The sequence below is a fragment of the Staurois parvus genome, unplaced genomic scaffold, assembly GCF_062004578.1.
Source record: "Staurois parvus isolate SC_StPar_1 unplaced genomic scaffold, SC_StPar_1.0 ptg000282l, whole genome shotgun sequence".
NCBI classification, from domain to species: domain Eukaryota; kingdom Metazoa; phylum Chordata; class Amphibia; order Anura; family Ranidae; genus Staurois; species Staurois parvus.
The window spans coordinates 8,987,202-9,013,521 of NW_028318078.1; the positions used below are offsets into that span (position 1 = coordinate 8,987,202).

At 41.4% G+C, this 26,320-nt stretch overlaps 1 protein-coding gene across 1 annotated transcript; it reads left to right on the forward strand.

The window, feature by feature from the left end:
• Nucleotides 1–4,979: 4,979 nt before the first annotated feature.
• On the forward strand, nt 4,980–26,320 carry UQCC5 (ubiquinol-cytochrome c reductase complex assembly factor 5). Its single transcript, XM_089681835.1, has 4 exons — nt 4,980–5,095; nt 13,917–13,973; nt 16,991–17,151; nt 26,189–26,320. Exons 2-4 carry the CDS (start codon nt 13,918–13,920, stop codon nt 26,260–26,262), a joined length of 291 nt encoding a protein of 96 aa, XP_089537961.1. The 5' UTR covers nt 4,980–5,095; nt 13,917; the 3' UTR covers nt 26,263–26,320.

The window sequence follows — 26,320 nt, forward strand, 5'->3', positions numbered from 1 at the left end:
CTGTGTGGATCACATGCACTCTCCCAAGAAAAGAAAAGAAAAGAAAAAAAAAACTCTAGCAATACACACCAAACTGAGCATGTGCAGAGTGACTCCACACCATACATCTTATCCGGAGATAAAGGGGGGACACTGGAAGAAAGAGGATCAGAGAAGTCAGGATCAAACCGTGTTTTTACACAATGCAGAAGATTAACCCCTTACGTTTCACGGTGAGTATAACAAGCATGCTTTACTGCCTATACAGACTGATTTTACTGCTGTGGGTTTAGTAACACTTTAAGTGGTCTATTTATAAAACAGTTGTTGCACAAAACGTAAACAACATTTGCGCAAACAATGAAATTTCACCATGTTTTCGAATAAATATCTCCTGTATCATCAGCTCCATGCTGGTCAAAAGGCAGTATATTCTCCTGCTGATCGGCTGAATTTTGATGAGTGTATACCCAGTTTTCTTGTGTGTGCTGGACCTGTCTTCCATTCAGCTTCCAAGTTATTGACTTTGAATGAGGTTAGAGGTTTGATCACTTTTATCAGTTATTCAATATAATTGTGGCCATACACATAATGATCTGATTGAGCAATTCTTCACAAATCAGAACACGACTAAATCTATGAATCGTCAAAAAGACACATATTGTGTCATTGAACGGTGTCAATGTCATCTAAATTTATCTGCCCATTCAGGATAGAAAATCTAAATGTAGGCAAGCAGATAGATCGACTTGTTCTCCCTGTGCCTGCGTGGGTTTCCTCCAGGTACTCCGGTTTCCTCTAAAACTCCAAACACATGCTGGTCGGTTAATTGGATCCTGTCTAAACTGGCCCTAGTATGTTTATGTATGAATGTAAGTTAGGGACCTTAGATTGTATGCTCCTTGAGGGTTAGGGACTAATGAATGTTATATATATATATATATAAATATATAAATCTGCATAAATTGACAGTGCTATATAAGCACCTGTAATAAAATAATTAACCGTTTTCCCACCGTCCTATAGCAGAAATATTGCTACCCGTGCCACCATTGGCGGCCTCGCCGGTCGATCACCAGGTCCCAGGTGGTGATTCCCCGCCCGCACCCAATGATCGCCGTGCATCATTGACGGGGGAGAGACCTGTATGTAAATAATACAGATCTCTCCCCTGTCAGCTCCTGCACGCTGCTTTGTATGGCTCTACATAGAGCCATACAAAGCAGTGTGCTTACAGTGTAAAACAGAACACAGTTAATCCTTTGATCACCCCACATGTTAACCCCTTCCTGCTCAGTACCATTAGTACAGTGTCAGTACTTTTTATTAGCACTGATCACTGTATTGATGTCAGTGACAGTCAGTTCCCCCTGTGTGAGAATGCCCGCCACAGTCCCACTATAAGTCGCTGATCGCCGCCATTACTAGCATACAAAAAAAAAACCAAAAAACAAAATTCCAGCATCTGTACCACCATTTGTAGACGCTATTACTTTCATGTAAACCAATTTACAAGTATTTGGATGTTATTTTTTAGCAAAGACGTATCAGAATACATTTTGGCCTAAATTTATGACAAAATTAGATTAACATTTTTTTACTGGACATGTTTAATAGCAAAAAGTAAAAAATATAAATTTTTTCTCAAAATTAGCAGGTTTTTTTAATAGAGCAAAAAAAAAAATAAGAAAAAAAGGCGCTCAAATACCACCGAAAGAAAGCTCTATTTGTGGGGAAAAAAAGAAGATATTTTTCATTTGGGTGCAGTGTTGCATGACTGCGCAATTGTCAGTAAAATAAAGCAGCGCCGTATTGCAAAACATGGCCTGGTCAGGAAGGGGGGGGGGGGGGGGGGGGAGTAAATCCTCTGGAGGGCAAGTGTCATAATTCAGACATGAATTATGACAAAAGCATATCCCTCTATAGTGTGTACTTGTCTCAATTAAGAACAAGTGTCATTTCTGTGTGAATCACTTCTGGAGGGAGGGGGAGAGGGAGAGAGAGCTTTCCCTCCAATCAGATCTCCTGGAACTCTCCTCACTGAGCTCTGTGGTGTATAATTTCGGCTCTCTGCCCCCAGTTTTGTTAACTCTCAGACAAGTTTTATAAATTCAGCACTTTGAATGGATGAAGAGAAGACTACAGAATGACAAGTTACTGTATATATGAGGATTTGTTTCATCTCTGCGTATCACCTGAGGACACTCCCTTCACTGGGTAAAGGTTTACAATCACTTTAAAGCAGACCACCACTCAAGCGAGATCTCGTTGGTTCGCTCCCTCTCCCCAATCTGTAACTGGGTTACAGGTTTATTTATAGGGAGAGGGAAAGCAGGTAACAATTTTTATCAGTACCAGCTCACACTTCCACAATCCTCCCTGACACAGCTTCTCCTGCCCCCTCCCCTCCTGCAGCCTCCTAGGACATGTCACAAGTCAGAAGCTACAACTTAAAGTTCACCACACACATTGCAATCTGCTTGTACAATCTCCTTCGCCTAATTCAATGCGTTTTTTAGTGCTTTTTGCAGAAAGCACTATAGTCTATTCAACATGGCTACCTATGGAACATGTTCACATCTATGCTTTTTTGAGCTGCTGCGTTTAAGAAAAGTTCCTGACACTTTCCAAAAACACAAAAAGCATTTTTGCTACAATAGAGTTCAATAGAGAAGCTGCTGAAACGCATGTAGTGCGGTTTTGCCGCAATTTGCATTTTTATTCTGCCCAGCAACAAACATTTGCACTTTAACAAAAAAAAAAAAAAAATGTAAAAAACCCCCCACAAAACGCGGTAAAAATACAAAGCACAATGCAAAAAGCATTATAAAATGGATCAAATGCAAACTGCATAGATGTGAACCAAGCCTTAGCTCTGCCAACAATTATGTAGGGTGAGGACCTGCCTGATGTGATACAAAAACCATTGTGTAGAAAAGGTAGATCCTCATATTACATATATTTGGTAAATCTAAAGTGGATTGTAAAAAGATTGTACAGCAAGATTGTAATGTGTATGGTGAGCATTAGATTTACTAAAACCATGTACTATGAGGGCCTGCCTGAACGATCCAACCACTCTGTGTCCAACCAGACAGGCCCTAGCATTACATAGCTGTTGGTAGATGTAAAGAGAGATTGTACTATTGGATTGTAATGTGTGTGTAGCTTTAGATTTGCCAATAATTATGTAGTGTAAGGGCCTGCCCTGATTGAATATGATTGGATAGTTTTGGTAGATCTAACTCTAGGTTCACACCTATGCAGTTTGATCTGTTTCTGCAGTGCGTTTTGTCTTTTTGCACATGCGTTTGAGTTTTTTGTTGCTTTTTTCTTGTTGCTAGGCAGATTAAAAACGCATTAAAAAAATGCACTACATGCTTTTCTGCAGCATTTCCATTCAAGTCTATAGAACCAAAAACACAACTTTTTGAATTTAAAAAAGTCCCTGACCCTTTCCAAAAAATGCCCCGGGTGAAAACGTGGAGATGTGAATGTGTCCCATAGATCATGTTAAATAGACTGTAGTGCTTTTCTGCAAAACGCTGTGAAAAATGCTTAGGTGTGAACCTAGGGTAAAACGGAGTGTATAGTCAGATTGTTGTGGCAGGAATACACGGTAAGAAAATCGACTGATCGGTCATCCGACGACTGATCGGCGTTCGTCGAAATTGACGAATCAAAAATAAATAAATAAATAAATTGTTCATCAAGCAATACGTGTCGACTTCTTCCATACAAGTGGAAGTGATGTAGTGTGCATGTGACCTTGTAGCCACGCCCTGCCACCCAGAATGAGCGTTTGGACATAAATATTTGGAATTAAGGATTCTTGGAATAAATTAGATTTATGGAGCCTTGAAGATAAACATCTTCTGTTTTTGCTCATGCTTGATAGATTTTTTTTGGTGACCGTCATACCACCACATAGAAAATCAGTTGTTCGCATGCAAAACAACATTTTTCATTGTTCAACCGGATGTTTTCATTCACAATATCGTTATCAATTATAACATCCTGCTCATCAACGACGAGATAATCGATCATTTGATCAACAATTTTTCGTACGATTTTCTTATTCCCGCCATTATGGTGGTTGCACACTGAGCTGCTATGCTTTGGCCGCAGTGCATCTGTGGTTTTGGTGCGGTTAGCTGTCCTTTGCCATGGACTTCTATTATGTACTGCGGTTTAGTGTGTTTTCTGAAAACACAGCAAATATCCTGCACACACCAAAACTGTATGTATAGAAGGCCGAAGCCAAAGCGTCGCGGGGCAGTGGGAAGCTGTGTAATCCAATCAAAATGTTCAAATCTGCAATTGAATAGCCATAACTTCTCTTCATGTAGATTGGATTCGATCAGAGCTGATCAGACAGGGTGGAAATGATCGTTCGTTTTGCTTCAGTTGGCAGCACTGAGATACTTTATTCATAAATACGTATTTCAATATATCGGATTATGAGATTGAATGGTGGGAACAGAGATGCGATCCAGAATTGTAAATGATCATATTTTAACTATCGATTGAAATCCACTTCCCCGTGTGTCATATCAATTGGATGGGCTGACCATTCCTATTGGAAGAGATTGATCGGAAAAAAAAAAAAAAAAAAAAAAAAAAAAAAAAAAAATCGCTCATTTAGGATTCGTGCACAATTTACTGACATGAATCTGTCTCAAGGCCCAGCATTAGTGGCACAGACAGCAGACAATTCTGATGAGGCATTGGCACATTCTTTATGAATTTTCCCCATTCTGCTGTGAATGGATTCATTCACCTGAGCGAAATGAAAAATCCAATCTGGATTTAGCTGAGCCTATGAATGCTCCCCTTCCACCTCTACCCAGGGCATAGTCATATTTGTCCTGAAGGAGTCCTGTGTCTTCCTTTCCCTGGCTGTGTGTGCTCTATCTGCTGCCTCTAGTGGTGTGCTCATGCAGTCATTTCTCAGGGTGAAGTCATGTTTGTTCATCACATGTCAATGAAATCCCTGGGTGGAGTGCTGTTTGGCCATGTGCTGAGCCGTGCTAGGAGAGGTGATCAGGGCAGAGTATAGAGGAGGAAGCTCACCGTGCACATGTGTCTACAGTCTGTGAGCTGGGATCTGTCACTGGTAAGTGTTGCAGCAAATCATCAGGAGTTGGGATATCTCAGTATATATATATATATAGTGATATTTCAGTAGTGTGGTTGTTGGAGGACATAAGAGGTGACCTGGAGATCTACTGCACTGAATAGGAGGTGGGGGAGGGTATCAATGTCAAGAGGGATTCTTGGTAATAAACAGACCGCCCAATCAGATCATGGGTGAAGACCGCTGTTTATAAAGGGCTGCATGCTACATTAAAGCCCAACTCCAGCCAACTAACAAAGTTAATCCTTTGGAATGTAGGTGTTCAAGGGAAATAACGAAACATACCGGATCCTCTGTGCACGTCTGCGGCTTGCCTGGTACCTTCAGCGTCTTCAAGTCCGTGCTTCTTTGGTCTAGGGTCCTGATGTCATCAAGACCAAAGCAGGATCCATAGCCCTGCACTGACTGCATGTGATAATGCTGATGGACACCTCGCCACCAGAGGGACACACTAAAATGAATGACAGACTGAACCGCCCATAAACTTTAACAGGGCAGTGGAATGCCCATAGGATAAGACGCTACCTAATAATTATGCACACCTTGATATAGGGTGTTGATCTCTTTAGGCCACACCCTCCCTCATTACACAAATACACATCACCTGATATGCTGAAATCCAATCAGCATTCAGGTTTATACAGCTTGGAGTTGGACAACAGCTTGGAGTTGGAGTTATGCATAAAAATGAGGGTTTGGTCAAAATACTCCTCTAATAATTGTGCACACAATAGAGAGCTGTTTTCTATGGAATGACAAAAGAGAATGTCCATTGGGTCTAATGGGAACCAAGATGCAACCTGGAGTCAGAACCATTCAACACTCCTAATAAATCCTTAGCAAATATACTTTCCACATTCAGTGGTGATGTTTAAAATTGAGATTAACCACTTGCCGGCCACAGATAGCCGACTGATGGCTTCACTGCGGCCGACCAGTTCTGGGAGGGCGTCATATGACGTCCTCCCGCGTGCCCCTGGCGATCTCTGATCACTGTGTCCTACAGACACAGCTGATCACATGATGTGGTAAAAGGCCAATCACAGTGGCCTTTTACCACGTGATCAGCCATGTCCAGTGATCACCGGTAAATGCAGTTGCCGGTTATCGGCTGCACTTTCCTCATGCTGTCACAACGCGAGGAAAGTGCTGACGATAACCGGCAATTGTCCGAGGATGGATTGGCACTGATGATCAGTACCCAGATGATCAGTGCCCAGCAGTGCCGCCAGTCAGTGCTGCCTATCAGTGCCCATCATTGTTGCAATTCAGTGCTGCCTATCAGTGCCCCTAATTGTTGCATCTCATTGTTGCCTATCAGTGCCCATCATTGTTGCATATCAGTGCCACCTTGTCAGTGCTGCCTATCAGTGCAGCCTCATCAACGCACATTAGTGAAGGAGAAAAATGACCTGTTTGCAAAATTTTAGAATAGAAACAAAGAAAAAAAAAATGTTGCTCTTATTTTTTTTTTTTGTTTATAGCACAAAAAATAAAACGCCCAGCGGCGAGTAATAACCACCAAAAGAGAGCTATATTTATGTGAAAAAATTATAAAAATTTCATATGGGTGCAGTGTTGCATGACAGCGCAATTGTCACTCAAAGTGACAGGAAGGAAGGGGGTATAAATGCTTAGTAGGCAAGTGGTTAAGCGGGATTATCATTGCTTTCTATGGAATGACAAGGATGAATGACAGAAGGGAATACCCATAGAGTATAATGAGAAGCAAGATGTGACCTGGTGTCAAAACCATTAGTTCTATAAGAAAAAAATGTTAGCAGACATACTCTCCACATTCATTTGAATGAGATTTACCTCTTCAATACCGTGCACTTTCACCCCCTTCCTGCCCAGGCCATTTTTCAGGTTTCAGCTCTCTAACATTTTGACAATTGCGCGGTCATACAACACTGTACCCAAACTAAAGTTTTATCATTTTCTTCACACAACTAGAGCTTTCTTTTGGTGGTATTTAATCACCGCTGGGGTTTTTATTTTTTTGCAAAATTAACAAAAAAAGACCGAAATTTTTGAAGAAAAAAAAACACATTTTTCTTTGTTTCTGTTATAAAAGTTTGCAAATAAATAATTGTTCATAAATTTAGGCCCAAATGTATTCTACTGCATTTCTTTGGTGAAAATAACCCAAATTAGGATGTATTATTTAGTTTGTAGGAATTTTTTTTTAAAGTTCACAAACTATGGTATAGATCTGAAAATTGATCAATCCTGAAGTACTGACGGCCAATCTAATTTCTTGAGGTCCAAGAATGTCAGAACAGTACAGATACCCCCCCCCCCCAAATGACCAATTTTTGCAAAGTAAACAGTCCGACATATTTCATAAGAGGCATGATAAGTTTTTTGAAATTGTAATTTTTTTTTGTCATAATTTTTCAGAAAATGAAAAAATGAATTATTTTCACTTTTTTTTTTTTTTTAAACATACTGTCACCAGTGCAGTACAGTGTCACCATATAACTGGCATGGTGGTGATCAGGGACACTGACTAGTGACAGTACGAAAAAACAATTATAATTGTATAATTTTTTTTAATTTTACTATGACCAAAGTAGTACAATGTTACCATAGTAACAATGTACTACTTTGGGGAAGTTATCAGTATTTTTTTTTTTTTTCACAATTTTCTTATAGCAAAGAATTACTTTGCTAGAAGCAAGCATTTACCTGAATACTAATAAAAAATGAAATTACCTCATGCGCTCTATTCCTAAAATAACAATGTGAATAAATGATATAGATATATAGATATATAGATATATAGATATATAGATATATAGATAGATAGATAGTACAGCTGCCAACATCTAATCATATACCTAATGATCTATACATAAAAGATGTAGCGCTAATACCAGTAACAAAAAATGTGAACACACAATTACAAAATATCCAATATTAAATTACGTCATATGACCACATTCCATACATATGTATAAATAATATAAGTGAAAACCAAAACCATGCAAGGTGATACAACCTCTCAGGCACTGCCTTTATAAAGAGGTCAAATAATAAAGTGAATATCCCATACACAAGGAAACAATACACATATAATTAGTGTCAACAACACTCACACAGCAGTGTATGTGATATGATCCTCCTGGGTCATGAATGTGACAAAGAAAGTCCAAAATGGGACCATTACATCTAATGTGCTCAAAATGATCTTAAAATGAATCAGAAAGTCAAAAGTCCAAAAAGGACTAGACAATCAATAGTGCTCAGGTGCTGACTAACCCAAAAATGTACTTCGTGCATATATGATTCCCCCACTCTATCAAGAAATTTTCCAAACTATATGAACCAAAAATAATGAAACGCACCTAAAATAACATGCATGATAGTGCAATACAAAAAAAAAAATAACGTGCACACAAGTACATCAACAAACAACGCATATAACTGAATATGCGGTTGCTTCAATACAAAAACAAAGTGTCCAATGTGGTTGAAAAAAACACCATAAATTCCTATACGGTGAAAAACACCTCGTGCTGGTGAATGTTTAGGTGTATCAAGTGATTTAATTTTTGGTAATTTGTAATTGTGTGTTTCACCTTTTTTGTTACTGGTATTAGCATTTACCTGAATGACATGACATGACATTCAGGGTTTGATGTGATTGGCCCAGCTTGTGCATGTGATCCCTGTGACCATTCACAGCTAGACACACTAGTATACAATGAATGGCATGAAAGGAAGCCATCCATTGTATACAACTGTCATGTGACCTGCTGTGATTGGTCACATGGTACTGGAAATGGGGCCGGTACACAGATCTGTCATCGGCTGTGTCTGAAGTACACGGCCGGTGACAGATCGCGCCACAGAGCGGCCCTGCGGGCAGGCGCACTGCGCATTCCTGAAAGGACGTCATATGGCGTCCACCCGGAGGGACGAGCTGCTCGCCCGGCTGCCATCTGGCTAAGGCCGGACGGCAACTGGTTAAGCAGGATTATCATAGCTTTCTATGGAATGAGAATATATTTGCAGACACATCATGTGTCTGCAAATATACGTCATTTTCCAACTGTCATTTTCCAACTGTCATTTTCCAACTGTCATTTTCCAACTGTCATTTTCCAACTGTCATTTTCCAACTGTCATTTTCCAACTGTCATTTTCCAACTGTCATTTTCCAACTGTCATTTTCCAACTGTCATTTTCCAACTGTCATTTTCCAACTGTCATTTTCCAACTGTCATTTTCCAACTGTCATTTTCCAACTGTCATTTTCCAACTGTCATTTTCCAACTGTCATTTTCCAACTGTCATTTTCCAACTGTCATTTTCCAACTGTCATTTTCCAACTGTCATTTTCCAACTGTCATTTTCCAACTGTCATTTTCCAACTGTCATTTTCCAACTGTCATTTTCCAACTGTCATTTTCCAACTGTCATTTTCCAACTGTCATTTTCCAACTGTCATTTTCCAACTGTCATTTTCCAACTGTCATTTTCCAACTGTCATTTTCCAACTGTCATTTTCCAACTGTCATTTTCCAACTGTCATTTTCCAACTGTCATTTTCCAACTGTCATTTTCCAACTGTCATTTTCCAACTGTCATTTTCCAACTGTCATTTTCCAACTGTCATTTTCCAACTGTCATTTTCCAACTGTCATTTTCCAACTGTCATTTTCCAACTGTCATTTTCCAACTGTCATTTTCCAACTGTCATTTTCCAACTGTCATTTTCCAACTGTCATTTTCCAACTGTCATTTTCCAACTGTCATTTTCCAACTGTCATTTTCCAACTGTCATTTTCCAACTGTCATTTTCCAACTGTCATTTTCCAACTGTCATTTTCCAACTGTCATTTTCCAACTGTCATTTTCCAACTGTCATTTTCCAACTGTCATTTTCCAACTGTCATTTTCCAACTGTCATTTTCCAACTGTCATTTTCCAACTGTCATTTTCCAACTGTCATTTTCCAACTGTCATTTTCCAACTGTCATTTTCCAACTGTCATTTTCCAACTGTCATTTTCCAACTGTCATTTTCCAACTGTCATTTTCCAACTGTCATTTTCCAACTGTCATTTTCCAACTGTCATTTTCCAACTGTCATTTTCCAACTGTCATTTTCCAACTGTCATTTTCCAACTGTCATTTTCCAACTGTCATTTTCCAACTGTCATTTTCCAACTGTCATTTTCCAACTGTCATTTTCCAACTGTCATTTTCCAACTGTCATTTTCCAACTGTCATTTTCCAACTGTCATTTTCCAACTGTCATTTTCCAACTGTCATTTTCCAACTGTCATTTTCCAACTGTCATTTTCCAACTGTCATTTTCCAACTGTCATTTTCCAACTGTCATTTTCCAACTGTCATTTTCCAACTGTCATTTTCCAACTGTCATTTTCCAACTGTCATTTTCCAACTGTCATTTTCCAACTGTCATTTTCCAACTGTCATTTTCCAACTGTCATTTTCCAACTGTCATTTTCCAACTGTCATTTTCCAACTGTCATTTTCCAACTGTCATTTTCCAACTGTCATTTTCCAACTGTCATTTTCCAACTGTCATTTTCCAACTGTCATTTTCCAACTGTCATTTTCCAACTGTCATTTTCCAACTGTCATTTTCCAACTGTCATTTTCCAACTGTCATTTTCCAACTGTCATTTTCCAACTGTCATTTTCCAACTGTCATTTTCCAACTGTCATTTTCCAACTGTCATTTTCCAACTGTCATTTTCCAACTGTCATTTTCCAACTGTCATTTTCCAACTGTCATTTTCCAACTGTCATTTTCCAACTGTCATTTTCCAACTGTCATTTTCCAACTGTCATTTTCCAACTGTCATTTTCCAACTGTCATTTTCCAACTGTCATTTTCCAACTGTCATTTTCCAACTGTCATTTTCCAACTGTCATTTTCCAACTGTCATTTTCCAACTGTCATTTTCCAACTGTCATTTTCCAACTGTCATTTTCCAACTGTCATTTTCCAACTGTCATTTTCCAACTGTCATTTTCCAACTGTCATTTTCCAACTGTCATTTTCCAACTGTCATTTTCCAACTGTCATTTTCCAACTGTCATTTTCCAACTGTCATTTTCCAACTGTCATTTTCCAACTGTCATTTTCCAACTGTCATTTTCCAACTGTCATTTTCCAACTGTCATTTTCCAACTGTCATTTTCCAACTGTCATTTTCCAACTGTCATTTTCCAACTGTCATTTTCCAACTGTCATTTTCCAACTGTCATTTTCCAACTGTCATTTTCCAACTGTCATTTTCCAACTGTCATTTTCCAACTGTCATTTTCCAACTGTCATTTTCCAACTGTCATTTTCCAACTGTCATTTTCCAACTGTCATTTTCCAACTGTCATTTTCCAACTGTCATTTTCCAACTGTCATTTTCCAACTGTCATTTTCCAACTGTCATTTTCCAACTGTCATTTTCCAACTGTCATTTTCCAACTGTCATTTTCCAACTGTCATTTTCCAACTGTCATTTTCCAACTGTCATTTTCCAACTGTCATTTTCCAACTGTCATTTTCCAACTGTCATTTTCCAACTGTCATTTTCCAACTGTCATTTTCCAACTGTCATTTTCCAACTGTCATTTTCCAACTGTCATTTTCCAACTGTCATTTTCCAACTGTCATTTTCCAACTGTCATTTTCCAACTGTCATTTTCCAACTGTCATTTTCCAACTGTCATTTTCCAACTGTCATTTTCCAACTGTCATTTTCCAACTGTCATTTTCCAACTGTCATTTTCCAACTGTCATTTCTTTAACAGACATATTCTCTACATTCAGTGGTGATGTTTAAAATTGAGATTAATTGGGATTGTCATTGCTTTCTATGGAATGACAAAAGGGAATGTCCATAGAGGATAATGGGAAGTAAAATGTGCCCTGGAGTCAGAGCCATTAGACATCTCACATAAATCCTTAGCAGACATACTTTCCTGCGTTCAGTGGTGATGCTTAAAACTGAGGCTAAGGCTACTTTCACACTAATCCGCCACAAAAACGCATAGGCGTTTTTACTGCGCTTTTGCCATGCTTTCTGAGCATTTTTAAAGGACACGAGACTTAAAAACTGCACCAGAAATGCTTCTCAGAGGCACTTTCAGGCTTTTTGAGGTATTTTTTTTTTTTTTTTTTTTTTTTTTTTTTTTAGGCATTTTCCATTTATTTCCATGGGAAGAGGGGTTTGTGGAGCGCTTAACTCAACTATAAGCATGCCCAAAGATGCTGCAAGCAAGAGTTTTTACACCACACCGCAAGTGCAACGCCTCAGTGTGAAAACATACATAGATATACATTCACATATATGAAGCGTTTTTCTTGAGCTTTTCAGGTGCTTTTTTTTACGCAAAAACTCCTCAGTGTGAAAGAATCCTAAGCAGGATTATCATTTGTTTTCTATGGAATGACCAGGATGAATGACAGAAGGGCATACCCATAGAGTATAATGGGAAGCAGTGACTTGGAGTCATTAGGTGTACAACAAAAAACTAGGGATGCACCGAAATTTCAGTGGTCGAACGTTTCAGCCGAAAACACCTCTTTTGGTTGTCGGCCGAAATGAAAAAAACCACCAGGTGCTGAGAAAACCCTGCTCGGGCCACCCCCTGCTACCGCTCGGTAGTTCTCAGCCTTACCTGAGAAATCGAATGATCCTGGCGCTGGGCATAGAAATGAGTGAAGGAAAGATGGCTTCCACTCATCTCTATGCCCTTGGAGGACCGGAGCGATGTCACTTCCTGTTCCGGCCATTTTTCTTCTTTCCCTTTTTTAAAGCACTACATCAATTATTTTTTATTTTTTTCCCTTGATCCAATGCTTTACATTGCAGAGGAGAGATGTGGGGTCTTATTGACCTCGTATCTCTCCATAAAGAGGACCTGTCACTAATTATTTCTATCACAAGGAATGCATGCATTTCTTGTGATAGGAATAAAAGTAATTAAAACATTTTTTAAAGGGACAGTGCAAAAAAAGGGGTATCGCCACAAACATCAGAACAGGAGCAATAATTCTCGCACTTGACCTCCTCTGTAACTTAATACTGCTAACCTGTAGACCTTTTTAAAGCATAACCCATGGAGTACCACAGTTTCACGCCATTCCACGAGCGTGCGCAATCTTAAAGCGTGACATGTTGGGTATCTATTTACTCGCCGTAACATCCTCTTTCATAATTTAGATTACGTGGGATTAAAGCAGGATCAAAGGTGAATGACAGAAGGGAATGCCCTAGAAAAATGCTATATTCCCAAATAGTTTCAATTTTACAATCTGCTGGGGATCACCTGTGGGAAATGGTAATTGTTACGTTACACAGATTTGTCTGCAAATAAATTCATATATTACTTCCCATTCTATTCTATGGGCATTCCCTTCTGTCATTCACCCTTGTCATTCCATAGAAAAAGCAATGATAATCCCGCATAATCTCAATTTTAAATATCACCACTGAACTTGGAGAGTATGTCTGCTAAGGACTTATGTGATATGTCTAATGTTTCTGACTTCAGGTCACATTTTGCTTCCCATTTAAACTCTGTGGGCATTTCTTTGTGTCATTTATCTGTCATTCCCTAGATAACCGCTATAATTCCAAATAATTTCAATCTTACTATCTGTTACTGTACTCTGGGAACATATGGGAAATGTGAAATTGCCATGTTTCTCAGATTTGCGTGGAAATGAGTTTATATTTTGTTTTCCATAGTTCATTATGGGCATTCCACCACCCTGGTAAAGTCTATGGGGATTACATACTGTCATTCCTTTTTAGTATGTCCCATCTGCAGATTGTGGGGGAGCGCCATCTGCCAGCGGAGTGGAGGATCGCGTAAGTAAAACTCTCCTCTCCTCTAGTGGAAGCCCACTCCAAGGGATCGTTGTTTTATTTGGAGTTGGGGATAAAGCTGAGAAGCATTAAACTCGTAAGGAGAGGTTCACCTTTAACCACTTGCCGCCCAGCCACCGCATATAAACGGTGGCAGGGCGGCGCTCGTAGGCAAAAGCACGTTTTAAAACGGCTGCCTTCAAAATAGGTAGGGGGAGGCGCGCGCCCGCCCTACCTGTCCCACAGGTGTCAGCAGCGGGTGTCAGCCGACGGGTCACCCGGCCGTTTTCCCGCGATTGCCGGTGATCGCTAACACAGAGCAGGGCTGCATTGTTTACACACAGCCCTGTTCTGTGTCAGTTCTCTGACAGCTTGTGAGAAGCTGCAGAGTTTCTCTCCCTCAATCAGCTCACCCCTCCCTTCCCCCCCCCCCCATCCAGTACACACCCCCGCCCCCTAGTAAAACACTCCCCTTACACTGCAAATTCTAAAAATGTTAACCCCTTCCTCCCCAGTGACATTAGTACAGTTTTTCAGTGGTTTTTTTTCACTGATCACTGTATTGGTGTCACTGGGGATGTCAGTGACCCCAAGTCAGTTCCCCCCCCCCCAGTGTCAAAATGTCCGCCGCAGTCCTGCCATATGTCGCTGGTCGCCACCATATGTCGCTGATTGCCGCCAAAAGTCGCTGATTGGCGCCATTATTAGTATAAATAAAAATTCCAGTATCTTTCCCGCCATTTGTAAACGCTGTAACTTTCACGTAAACCAATTAATTTACACGTATTGGGATTTTTTTTAGCAAAGACATGTCGCAGAATGCATTTTGGCAGAAATTTATGACTAAATTTGATTTTTGCATTTTTTTTTTTTATTTTTTTTTTACTGGACATGTTTTATAGCAAAAAGTCCAAAATATTGTTTTTTTTTTTCCTCAATTGTCAGCCTTTTTTTTTTTTTTTTATAGCGCAAAAAATAAAAACCGCACAGGTGATCAAATACCACCGAAAGAAAGCTCAATTTGTGGGGGAAAAAAGGATGTAAATTTCATTTATGTACCGTATTGCATGACCGCGCAATTGTCTGTTAAACTAGCGCAGCGCTGTATAGCAGAAAAATGGTGTAAATTGCAGTATTTATACCATAGTTTGTAGACGCTATAACTTCCACACAAAGCAATCGATATACACTTATTGGGATTTTTTTTACCAAAAACATGGAGCAGAATACATTTTGGCCTAAATTTATAACCAACTTTGAGTTTACTATATATTTTTTATAGCTGAAAGTAAAAAATATTTTTCTTCAAAATTTTTGGCCTTTTTTTTGTTTATAGTGTGAAAAATAAAAAGCGCACAGGTGATCAAATTACACCGAAAGAAAGCTCTATTTGTGTGAAAAAAAAGGACGTAAATTTCGTTTGGGTGCAGCATTGCATGACCGCGCAATTATCAGTTGAATTAGTGCAGCGCCGAGTAGCAAAAAGAGGCCTGGTCATTAAGGGGGGTAAATCCTCAGGTGCTAAAGTGGTTAAAACAAAAACACATAAGTGCACAGTTTCTGCAGGTAAAAAAATGTGCATTTATTTTTTTCTAAGGAGCCTGCAGAGCATTGCACCCGTGATCAGATCGCAGGTGCAATGTCCAGTTATTGCAAATCTCCGCATGACTGTCTGCTCATACCTCACACGGGCAGACAGTTACCTGAGAGCAGGAAGATCAATGGGCTATGAGAACACTCACCACTGCCCTCACTGCTCATTGAAAATGCAAGCCTTAAGCCGCAATGGCTGATGGTATTTGTAGGCATTCCCTCACAGGAAGCTGTGAATCAATGTTGCGGCTGTGTGGGTGGACCGCTGTTTTTCAAAAAGTGACAGCAGGTGCAGGGAGAAGATCCCCAGTGCTCTGTCATGGGGAGGGGGGCAGCGGGGGGGTTGTAGAGCTGCAGATGCTGGAACATGTTACATGTTCCACCCTAAAAATAGGTGGATAATGTAAATATGTTCCAAAAGTGAACTTATCCTTTAACAATTGGTGAGTAGTGGTGAACTCATGCATGTTCAGATCCTAGTGTGAACCCACCTGAACGAGCCCGCCAGGAAGGGGTCATTTTACTGGGCCAACCATCTGCAACTGGGGCATTCCCAGCCCCTCCACTCCAGCTGCACGTGCACAAGGGGTGTGGTGTGTATACCTGTGGCTGCAGGGGTGGGGGAATGCCTCAGCCGCTGATGGTTGGCCCAGTACACTTGCAGCTTCAGGAAACAAGGATGGGATCGCTCAGGGGGCTGTACACTAGGATCCAAACACACCAGAGCTGATCACTAATGGTGAGACACAGTGAGCCCTGCTTTGCTTGTTATATATATTATTTTTATTTAGTACAGCTAGAGGGAATGTGATCCACTCTGAATGTTAATGATCAAAGAAAGGGAGACAGGCAGGTGATCGATAACTTTGCCCCCTCCATTCAGAGATCCTGTTTCATTCATAGAATTTGTAGTATGACTTCTTTGAGTGGAGCAGCTGAGCGGAAAGGGTGGGCATAGTTGGGCTCTCTTGAGAAACACTGAGAGTCTCTTAGTTATTAACCCCTGCCGCACCACAAGATCATGACAGGATGGGGGGTGTCAGGACAGAGCAGAAATATTGCTAGAAGAAGAGCAATCTGCACAAGGGACAGATCCTACTGACTGTTATGTCCCTTGTGCTGATTTTTCTAATGTTGCTTTTGGCTGCATTTAGGCTTTAATTTATTGGGTTTTTTTATGTCTGGGGAGTTGAGGTTCCCACAGAAACATATAAAATGCTTACTGCCTCTTGATTATTGCTGTTTGAGCTACTTTTTTTTTTTTTTTTTTTTTTGTTTTTTCTTTTTTATTTCACTACTGCTTTTAGGTGGGTACAGAAAATCTACCACTCATCCATTTGTATGAATGCTGTCATGCAATGTTCTTGGGCTGGCTTGCATTGTTGTTTATTCTAGTAGTGTAAACCTGAATGCTATTCTTTTTGCAGGCATCCAGATATGGCCAGTAGAAGTAAAATAGGAACTCTCCTGGATTTGATCCCAGGGAAGAGGCGATTTGGTCTCTATCGATTCCTTCCCTTCTTTTTCATCCTGGGAGGTGCCATGGAATGGTTTATGATCAATGCTCGGATTGGCAAGGAAACATTTTGTAAGTTTTCATTCTGTTGTGGTATAGATTTTTGTACAAATTTTGGTTGTGAGGTGGCCCGGAAACACTGCATGTTGGATTTATGTATTGAAGATACACTTCTCAAAAAGAATAAAGGAACACTTTGAAAACACATCAGATCTCAATAGAAAAAAATTATATGGCCTGGGTAATGTTTTAGGAATGTAAGGATGCCCCATCAGTTGATGTAAATGAAAATTATCAGCCTATGGAGGACTGCATTCAAAGACATCCCAAAAGAAAAAAAATTATGCAGCAGGCTAGTCCATTTTGCTGAAATTTCATTGCAGCAACTCAAAATGGTACTCAGTAGTTTGTATGACCCCCACGTGCTTGTATGCATGCTTAACGATGTTGGGGCATGCTCCTAATGAGACGATGGATGGTGTCCTGGGGTATTTCCTCTATAATCTGGACCAGGGCATCAATGAGCTCCTGCATAGTCTGAGGTGCAACCTGGCAGTGCCGGATGGACCAAAACATGAAATCCCAGAGGTGTTCTGTTGGATTTAGGTCAGGTGAGTGTGGGGACCATTCAGTGGTATAAATTCCTTCACCCTCCAGGAACTGCCTGCATACTCTCCCCACATGAGGCCGGGCTTTGCTGTGCACCAGGAGGAACCCAGGACCCACCACGTAGGGTCTGACAAATGAGTCCATGGAATTCATCTCAATACCTAATGGCAGTCAGGGTGCCATTGTCTAGCCTGTAGAGGTCTGTGCGTCCCTCCATGGATATGCCTCCCCAGACCATCACTGACCCACCACCAAAACAGTCATGCTGAATGATGTTATAGGCAGCATAACATTCTCCATGGCTTCTCCAGACCATTTCACGTCTGTCACATGTGCTCAGGGTGAACCTGCTCTCATCTGCGAAAAGCACAGGGAGCCAGTGGAGAACCTGCCAATTCTGGTGTTCAATGGCAAATTCCAGTCAAGCTCTGTGGTGCCAGGCAGTGAGCACAGGGCCCACTAGAGGACGTTGGGCCCTCAGGCCACCCTCATGAAGTCTGTTTCTAGAGCCTCCTAGATTGTAAGCTCGTAAGAGTAGGGCCCTCTTACCCCTCGTACGTTGTTTGTTGTTGTTGTACTGTGCCATGTATTGTCCCCCCTATTGTACAGCGCTGAGCAAACCCTTTGGCGCTATATAAACTCGTAGTAATAATAATTATTTGGTCAAAGACATTCACACCAGTGGCCTGCTGGAGGCAGTGCTCATCCTGTTCTTCCTTGCACAGAGAAGCAGATGCCAGTCTTGCTGATCGGTTGAAGACCTATAGCCCTGTTCAGCTCTCCTAGAGTAACTGCCTGTTTCCTGGAATCTCCTCCATGCTCTTGAGACTGCTGGGAGACACAGCAAACCTTCTGGCAATGGCACATATTGATTTGCCATCCTGGAGGAGTTGGACTGCCTATGCAATCTCTGTAGGGTCCAGGTATCATCTCCTCCTGCTACCAGTAGTAACCCTATCCCTAGCCAAATTCAAAACTAGCGAAAATCCATAAAAAAGATGAGTAGGGGAAAAGAACATCAATGGCCCCCACCTGTAAAACCATTCCTGTTTTGGGGGTCGTCTCATTGTTGCCCATCTAGTGCACCTGTTAATTTCATTAACACCAAAGCAGCTGAAACTGACTACCAACCCCCTCTGCTACTTAAGGCTACGTTCACACTAGCCTTGTTAGCAAGCGGCAGACAGGCGTTTGGGAGCATTTTTACCGTTTTCCAAACGCCTCGTAAAATTCTGCACATTGCAGCACATAGTGGTGTTCAAACGGGAGTGTTAGCGTCGCGGCAAAACGGACACCTCTGGTCGAGTAAGGAGTTGAAGCCTCCTATTCAAGTCTATGGTGCCGCTCCGCAAACGCCCGGCCAGCGTAGGCGGTTGCGAGGTGTTTGCGGAGCGTTAGCACCATTCAAACTTCACTATAGGCGTTTGTGGGGCGTTTTTTAATGCTTACCAAACGCCTATCAACTGCCGATAAACCGTGCATACGGCGTTTTTGGAGCTTTAAAAACGCTCCGCAAACACTATAGGGGCCTTTGGCAAGAGTTGGAAAAAGTCAAGTGTGAACGAGCCCTAACTGCCCAAATCAATATCTCAGGAGTTTAATTGACTTGATGCTATACTCTGATTAAAAAATGTGCCTTTCATTTTTCTGAGCGGTGTATATACAGATATTTTATTGGCCTTTTGGGGCCCTAATTTGGACACAGAGTGGACTTGTATTAATTTTTTACAGTTATTTTTGTCACCAAAACGTTTGTCACCATTTATTGTTTTATATAGTCTTATTTTTGGTGAAGGTGTTTTTTTTTTTTTTTTTTTTTTTTTTTTTTTACATTAATTTTTTATTTTTCTGTAATTGGACATAGCACTCCATTTATGTATTTATTTATATAGGAAGCAGCAAACATTATAGGTTGAGAAAACGCTAAATAGATTTATAGTGAGGACACACAGCAACCATGTGGAGGAGAGGGGATTCAAATGATAGGAGAAAATAAAGGGGGCCAGGGGATCAGGGGTGATAATTAAAAAGTGTGTGTGGTTATTGGCTTTAGATTCCACGTTAAATGGTAGTATCTCTAGCAACCACTCAATCCAAACTTCTTGGGGCAGAAATAAAACTGCATTGGTTTGTATTGGTTTGTTTTTTTTTTTTGTCAGTTTTTGAAGATGACACCAAGTTATGCAGTGGAATAGCGTCCTTACAGGATGTATCTGACCTCAATGCTCTGTTTAATTGGCCAACTATGTGGCAAATGAGGTTTAATGTTGATAAATGTAAAGTTATGCATTTGTGGGCTAAAAAGCCGCATGAACCATACTGTACATACTAGGTGAACAACTGTGGGTTCTGGTAGATCACAAGCTTAATAATGGCATGCAATACCAAGCTGTAGTTTCCAAAGCGAGCAAAATCCTCTCTTCTATTAAAAGAGGTATAGACTCCAGAGAGAGATATCATATTACCCCTGTACAAATAGTAAGACCTCATCTGGAATATGCAGTTCAGTTTTGGCTACTGTTCACAAAAAGGAATTTGGGGAACTGGAGAAAGTACAGAAAAGGGCAACCAAACTGGTAAGAGGCATGGAGGAGCTCTGCTATGAGGAACGATTATAGGAACTGAATTTATTCTTTCTTGAAGAAGAGATTGGGGGGGGTTATATAATCTACATGTATAAATACGTAAGTGGTCTATATATTGAACTTGGTGTAGAATAATTCACTTTAAGGCCATCACAGAGGACAAGGGGGCACACTTTACATCTGGAGGAAAAGAGGTTTATTCTCCAAATATGGAAATGCTTCTTCACAGTAAAAGCTGTGAAGTGTGGAATAGACTCCTTCAACAGCTGGTTCTGGCCAACTCAATAGATTGTTTGTTTAAAAAAAAAAAAAAAAAAAAAAGCCTGGATTCTTTACTAAATGCACAGGAAATATCCCATTGCCTCTTGAGGGATCAGGAAGGATTTTTTTTTTTTTCCCCTGCTGGAGCAAATTGGATCAGGCTTTAATGGGGTTTTTGCCTTCCTCTAGATCAGTGGTTCTCAACCTTCCTAATGCCGTGACCCTTTAATACAGTGACCCCCAACCATAAAATTATTTTTGTCGCTACTTCATAACTAATTTTCAAGTGGGAGGAGTAGTGCCCCATCACTGATGTCAGTGGGAGGAATAGTTCCACATCGTTGGTGTCAGTGGGAGGAATAGTTCCACATCGTTGGTGTCAGAGTGGGAGGAATTGTGCCTATCTTTGGTGTCAGCGTGGGAGGAATTGTGCCCCATCTTTGGTGTCAGCATGGGAGGAATTGTGCCCCATCTTTGGTGTCAGCGTGGGAGGAATTGTGCCCCATCTTTGGTGTCAGCGTGGGAGGAATTGTGCCCCATCTTTGGTGTCAGCGTGGGAGGAATTGTGCCCCATCTTTGGTGTCAGCGTGGGAGGAATAGTGCCCCATCTTTGGTGTCGGCGTGGGAGGAATAGTGCCCCATCTTTGGTGTCGGCGTGGGAGGAATAGTGCCCCATCTTTGGTGTCGGCGTGGGAGGAATAGTGCCCCATCGTTGGTGTCGGGGGGGAGGAATAGTGCCCCATCGTTGGTGTCGGGGGGGAGGAATAGTGCCCCATCGTTGGTGTCGGGGGGGAGGAATAGTGCCCCATCGTTGGTGTCGGGGGGGGGGGGGAGGAATAGTGACCCATCGTTGGTGTCGGTGGTAGGGGGAATAGTGACCCATCGTTGGTGTCGGTGGGAGGGGGGGGGGGAATAGTGACCCATCGTTGGTGTCGGTGGGAGGGGGGGGGGAATAGTGACCCATCGTTGGTGTCGGTGGGGGGGGGGGGATAGTGACCCATCGTTGGTATTAGTGACACTAATGTTGGGGCACTATTCCTCCCACTGACACCAATGATACTTGCCTTGCTGACCCCTGCTCCAGCTTGGGCTCACTCCTTCCCTCTTCCATCTACAGCCGGCATACCTGGCTGTAGGAGCACCATCTGCATGGTACAGACACTTACCGGTCAGCTGTCTTCCTTCTCCGGCCGCTCCCTCACTCTTATCTTCTTTGATCTTCGCGCTGCCGCTTGGCTCCTCCTCTCCAAGCTCTACTTCCTCGCCGGTGATTGGCCGCCTGTGTGCCTCTCCTGAGCTACAGTTCCGGCGGCCAATCGCCTGCGAGGAGGCGGAGCTGTTGAGTGATCCTGGGGGTGTGGCCAGATGACAGGGGTAGCATGTCATCCTGCCCACACATCGCGGTCCGCAGAAATGTGGGCGTATCTGCATGTGGGCGGACCCGCCTGGATGGGATAGAGGAGCGGTGTCTCAGTTCCTAAGACCATCGGAAATATGTGTTTTCCGATGGTCTTGGGCGACCCCCTAAAGGGGTTGCGACCCACAGATTGAGAACCGCTGCTCTAGATAGACTGTGCGTAATAGGATCGTGTATTATTTTTTTTCCGTTCTTTTGGTTTAACTGGATAGACTTGTGTCTTTCTTCAATCAGACTAACTTTATAACATTGACCATGAATCTCCAAGCAGCGATAGGTGGAGGTTCCGGTAACTTCCAGTTAGACAAAATCATTCTTCTACCATATTACATGGCATAAAATAAGAGCATCCTCTTGTGAGGGGTTGTAGCAATATTACCAGTAATGACAAGTAGTAAGAATGATGGATCCACCACAGTTGTAAGTCTACTAATTGTATTTATGTCAGCAAACACTTTCTTTTATTTTCACCTGGTGATTCCACCAGTAACACACTTCCTTTCTTAGGTTGTCTCCATTCCACTGGAGGAACAGCAGAGCCACCTTTTAGACAGCAGCAGTGTCAGTGTGAGAAGAGGGTAGTGTTAGTCTAGCAGATTTAGTTAGACTTGCCTAAAAAAAATAGTGATATTAAAGGCAGATCTTAAGAAAAAAAAAAAAGTAACAAACATATCATATAGACTGCTCTGTGCAGTGGTTTTGCAGAGAATAGCCCTGATCCTACTCTTCTCGGGTTCCCTGCCAGAGCTCCTAGCCCCTCCCTCCTGTTGAGTGCAGCTTGTTATGGGGGCACCCGAGCAGGCTTGCTCCTGAGCCTATGCTCCGTGTGTCCATTCGCAAACAGAGTGTGGCTTGGCCCTGCCCCTGCTCTCTCCTCATTGGCTCAATGGCTGTGATCGTCAGTAGCGGGAGTCAATGGCTCCTCCTGCTGTCTCTGCCAATGAGGAGGAGGAAGAGTTGTCAGTGAGCCACTGCTCTTTTGCAGATCGCTGGATTGAGATGGGGCCCAGGTAAGTATTGGGGGGAGGTGGGGGGGGCTCTTGCATACAGAAAGCTTTTTATGTTCATGCATAGAATACATAAAGGTAAAAAACCTTGAGCCTTTACTCTAAATCTAAACTTCAGCTAAGACTATATAAGCAGTTACTCAAGCAGTTTTATTTTCTCTTTTGGGATAAAGATTTTAAATAAATTAATAAAAGCTGACTATTGTAAGCACCCCTGTGTTAAATGGTTTTTCTCAACCCTGTAACTGTCATTTTTGTTGGACGGCTTAGTTTGTTAAAGTGAGTTTAAAAATAACAGACTTACTGGCTGGATCACCAGGTGAAAATAAAGAAAGGAAAAAAAAATAAATGAAACTAATGCAGATCTAAGGATTGGTAAACCGCAATATTTTATATATTACATTTTTGTTTATGGGTTTAATACCACTAAAATGTTAAGAAAAGCACTAGTATGTGCGGTCAATAGGAAATTATGTTATAAACCCACAAATAAAAAAGGGGTTATGTTGTTTTATCATTTCATTACCAGGCGTCATTGAAGTGTAGATGAAAAGGCCATATTTAGTGGTGTCAGGATGCATTAAACTTTCTATAAGTAATTGCCTGTCTTCATTTTTTTTTCATTTTTGATTGAACATTTTAAAGCTTTCATTTGATGCAATCTTTACTAAATACTCGGCTCAGATATGTATTATAGGCTGAATAATGGACAAATATGTTTTAAAGCCTGATTAACCATGTACTGAAAATATACTGCGGTTTCTTTCTCTGTACACAAACAACATACTGTCAGTTTATTTATTGACAACCCTCATGTAATTGGCTTATGATCAATGGTAAAGAGAAGGATTTTTCCGTGACCAGGTGAGCTCACAGTTAGGAATGCACAGAGCTACAAGCTCTAACATGAATACATGTTCTCTCAGTACGTAGAACTTTTACTGAACAAGTTGGGATTTGCATTTGCATGTGCTTGTATCTGGATCTCCTGAGCATGCTGACATTTTATTAATTTTCAATTTTTATCATATACACAATGTGAATTCTTAAGGTGAAACTAAATATAATAAAAAAAATAAATAAAAATAAAAAGCTTGAGCAGGCATACTCCTTATTGCAGAAAAGATAAGCAATTGCTCTTCTGCAATAAAATAAACCTACCTGCCTGCTTTCAGTCTTCTTTACAATGTACTCTGAGCTGTGCATGCGCAGCTCATTTTACATTCCAGCACAGATCCTGTGTGCTAGGACAACTTCATCCTGCCACCCAGAAGAAGCTGGGTAGAAGATGCCAGCGAGGTACATTTATATTGCCAACAGTCTTGGGACGTCTGCATTTACACGCACGTGAAATTTATTGGCATCCCAGTCTTAGTCCATAGGGTTCAATATTGAGTTGGCCCGCCCTTTGCAGCTATAACAGCTTTAAGTCTTCTGGAAAGGCTGTCCACAATGTTTAGGAGTGTGTCTATGGGAATGTTTGACCATTCTTCCAGAAGTGCATTTGTGAGATCAGGCAATAATAATCTGATGAGAAGGCCTGGCTCTCAATCTCCGCTCTAATTCATCCCAAAGATGTTCTGTCAGGTTGAGGTCAGGACTCTGTGCAGGCCAGTCAAGTTCCTCCACCCCAAACTCTCTCATCCATGTCTTTATGGACCTTGCTTTGTGCACTGGTGTGCAGTCCTGTTGGAACAGGAAGGGGCCATCCACAAACTGTTCCCACAAAGTTGGGAGCATGAAATTGGCCAAAATATCTTGGTATGCTGATGCCTTAAGAGTTCCATTCACTGGAACTAAGGGGCCAAGCCCAACCCATGAAAAACAACCCCACACCATAATCCCCCCTCCACCAAATTTTACACTTTCCACAATGCAGTCAGGCAAGTACTGTTCTCCTGGCAATCGCCAAACCCAGACACGTCCATCAGATTGCCAGACAGAGAAGAGTGATCCATCACTCCAGAGAACACATCTCCACTGCTCTAGAGTCCAGTGGCGGTGTGCTTTACACCACTGCATCCAACGCTTTGCATTGCACTTGGTGATGTAAGGCTTGGATGCAGCTGCTCGGTCGTGGAAACCCATTCCATGAAGCTCTCCAAACACTGTTGTGCTAATCTGAAGGCCACGTGAAGTTTGGAGGTCTTTAGCTATTGACTCTGCAGAAAGATGGCGACTTCTGCACACTGTGTGCTTCAGCATGCACTGACCCCGATCTGTCATTTTTACGTGGCCTACCACTTTGTGGCTGAGTTGCTGTTGTTCCCAGTTGCTTCCACTTTGTTATAATACCACCAACAGTTGACCGTGGAATATTTAGTAGCAAGGAAATTTCACTTATGGACTTATTGCACAGGTGGCAACCTATCACTGTACCACGCTTGAATTCACTGAGCTCCTGAGAGCGATTCATTCTTTCACAAATATTTGTAGAAGTCTGCATGCCTGTGTGTATGATATTATATACCTGTAGCCATGGAGGTGATTGGTATACGTGAATCCAATGATTTGGAGGGGTGTCCCAATGCATTTGGTAATATAGTGTACCTTGGACTGTTGAAGGATAGGCAAGTAATGCAGACTCTAGTCAGTGCTCCCTGCTCAGGAGACATTGAATCCTCATTCCTGCTGCCTGTGCAACCAGTCTCTGCATTGGTGAGGGGAAATTGCCTGCTAAAGATCCTGCAGAATCCAACATTTCTGATGTAAATTTTCTGGTGCTCTTCTGCATGCTTTGGTTTCCTGCTCATCCCTATGTCACTACAGGACACAGTGGTAATGTAGGGGCTGGTGAATTGAACCACTGAGTGCAGCAGGGGACCAAGAATCTCACATATTGGGTTGTGTCTGATTCTGCAGTGTCTTTTGGAAATCAGTGGTGCAGGAAAGGTCTTCCTTGCAGGGAGTACTGCATTTCAAATGTTTTATCAACCGGTTGTAAAGAGCACTACAATATAAATGGTGCATTTGTGCCTTTTTTTTTTGATGAAGGTAATCCGTGGGAATTATTTGTATTTAATAATTATACTTCTGCAGCTTCTTCATTCATCCTTGACCTACAGGGTATAAGATTTATGAGATCCTACTCTTTACCAAGGGACTTCTGAAAGATTAAAGGGGTCGCTAAGCAGATGGGGGTTTTCTTTATTTCCTGCTACTGTTAAATGATTTCTGGTCTTGTAAAGTTTCTACACATTCATAATAAATATTATATATTCTTATTTCAGATGATGTATATAGAAGACGTGAATCGGAGAGACAATATGAAAAAAGAGCTCAGCAGGCATCAGGAAATTCTTGATATCTTTTGATTACTTTGATTGGTGTCTGTTTTTAATTAAATATGTATTTTCACTAAA

What these genes read in the sequence shown, in the direction of transcription:
- UQCC5 (XM_089681835.1), top strand. Translation starts at nt 13,918, where the DNA reads ATGTCCCATCTGCAGATTGTGGGGGAGCGCCATCTGCCAGCGGAGTGG. An exon ending in CCAGCGGAGTGGAGGATCGC is followed by an intron (nt 13,974 to 16,990) that starts GTAAGTAAAACT and finishes TTCTTTTTGCAG; the next exon opens with GCATCCAGATATGGCCAGTA. An exon ending in GATTGGCAAGGAAACATTTT is followed by an intron (nt 17,152 to 26,188) that starts GTAAGTTTTCAT and finishes TTCTTATTTCAG; the next exon opens with ATGATGTATATAGAAGACGT.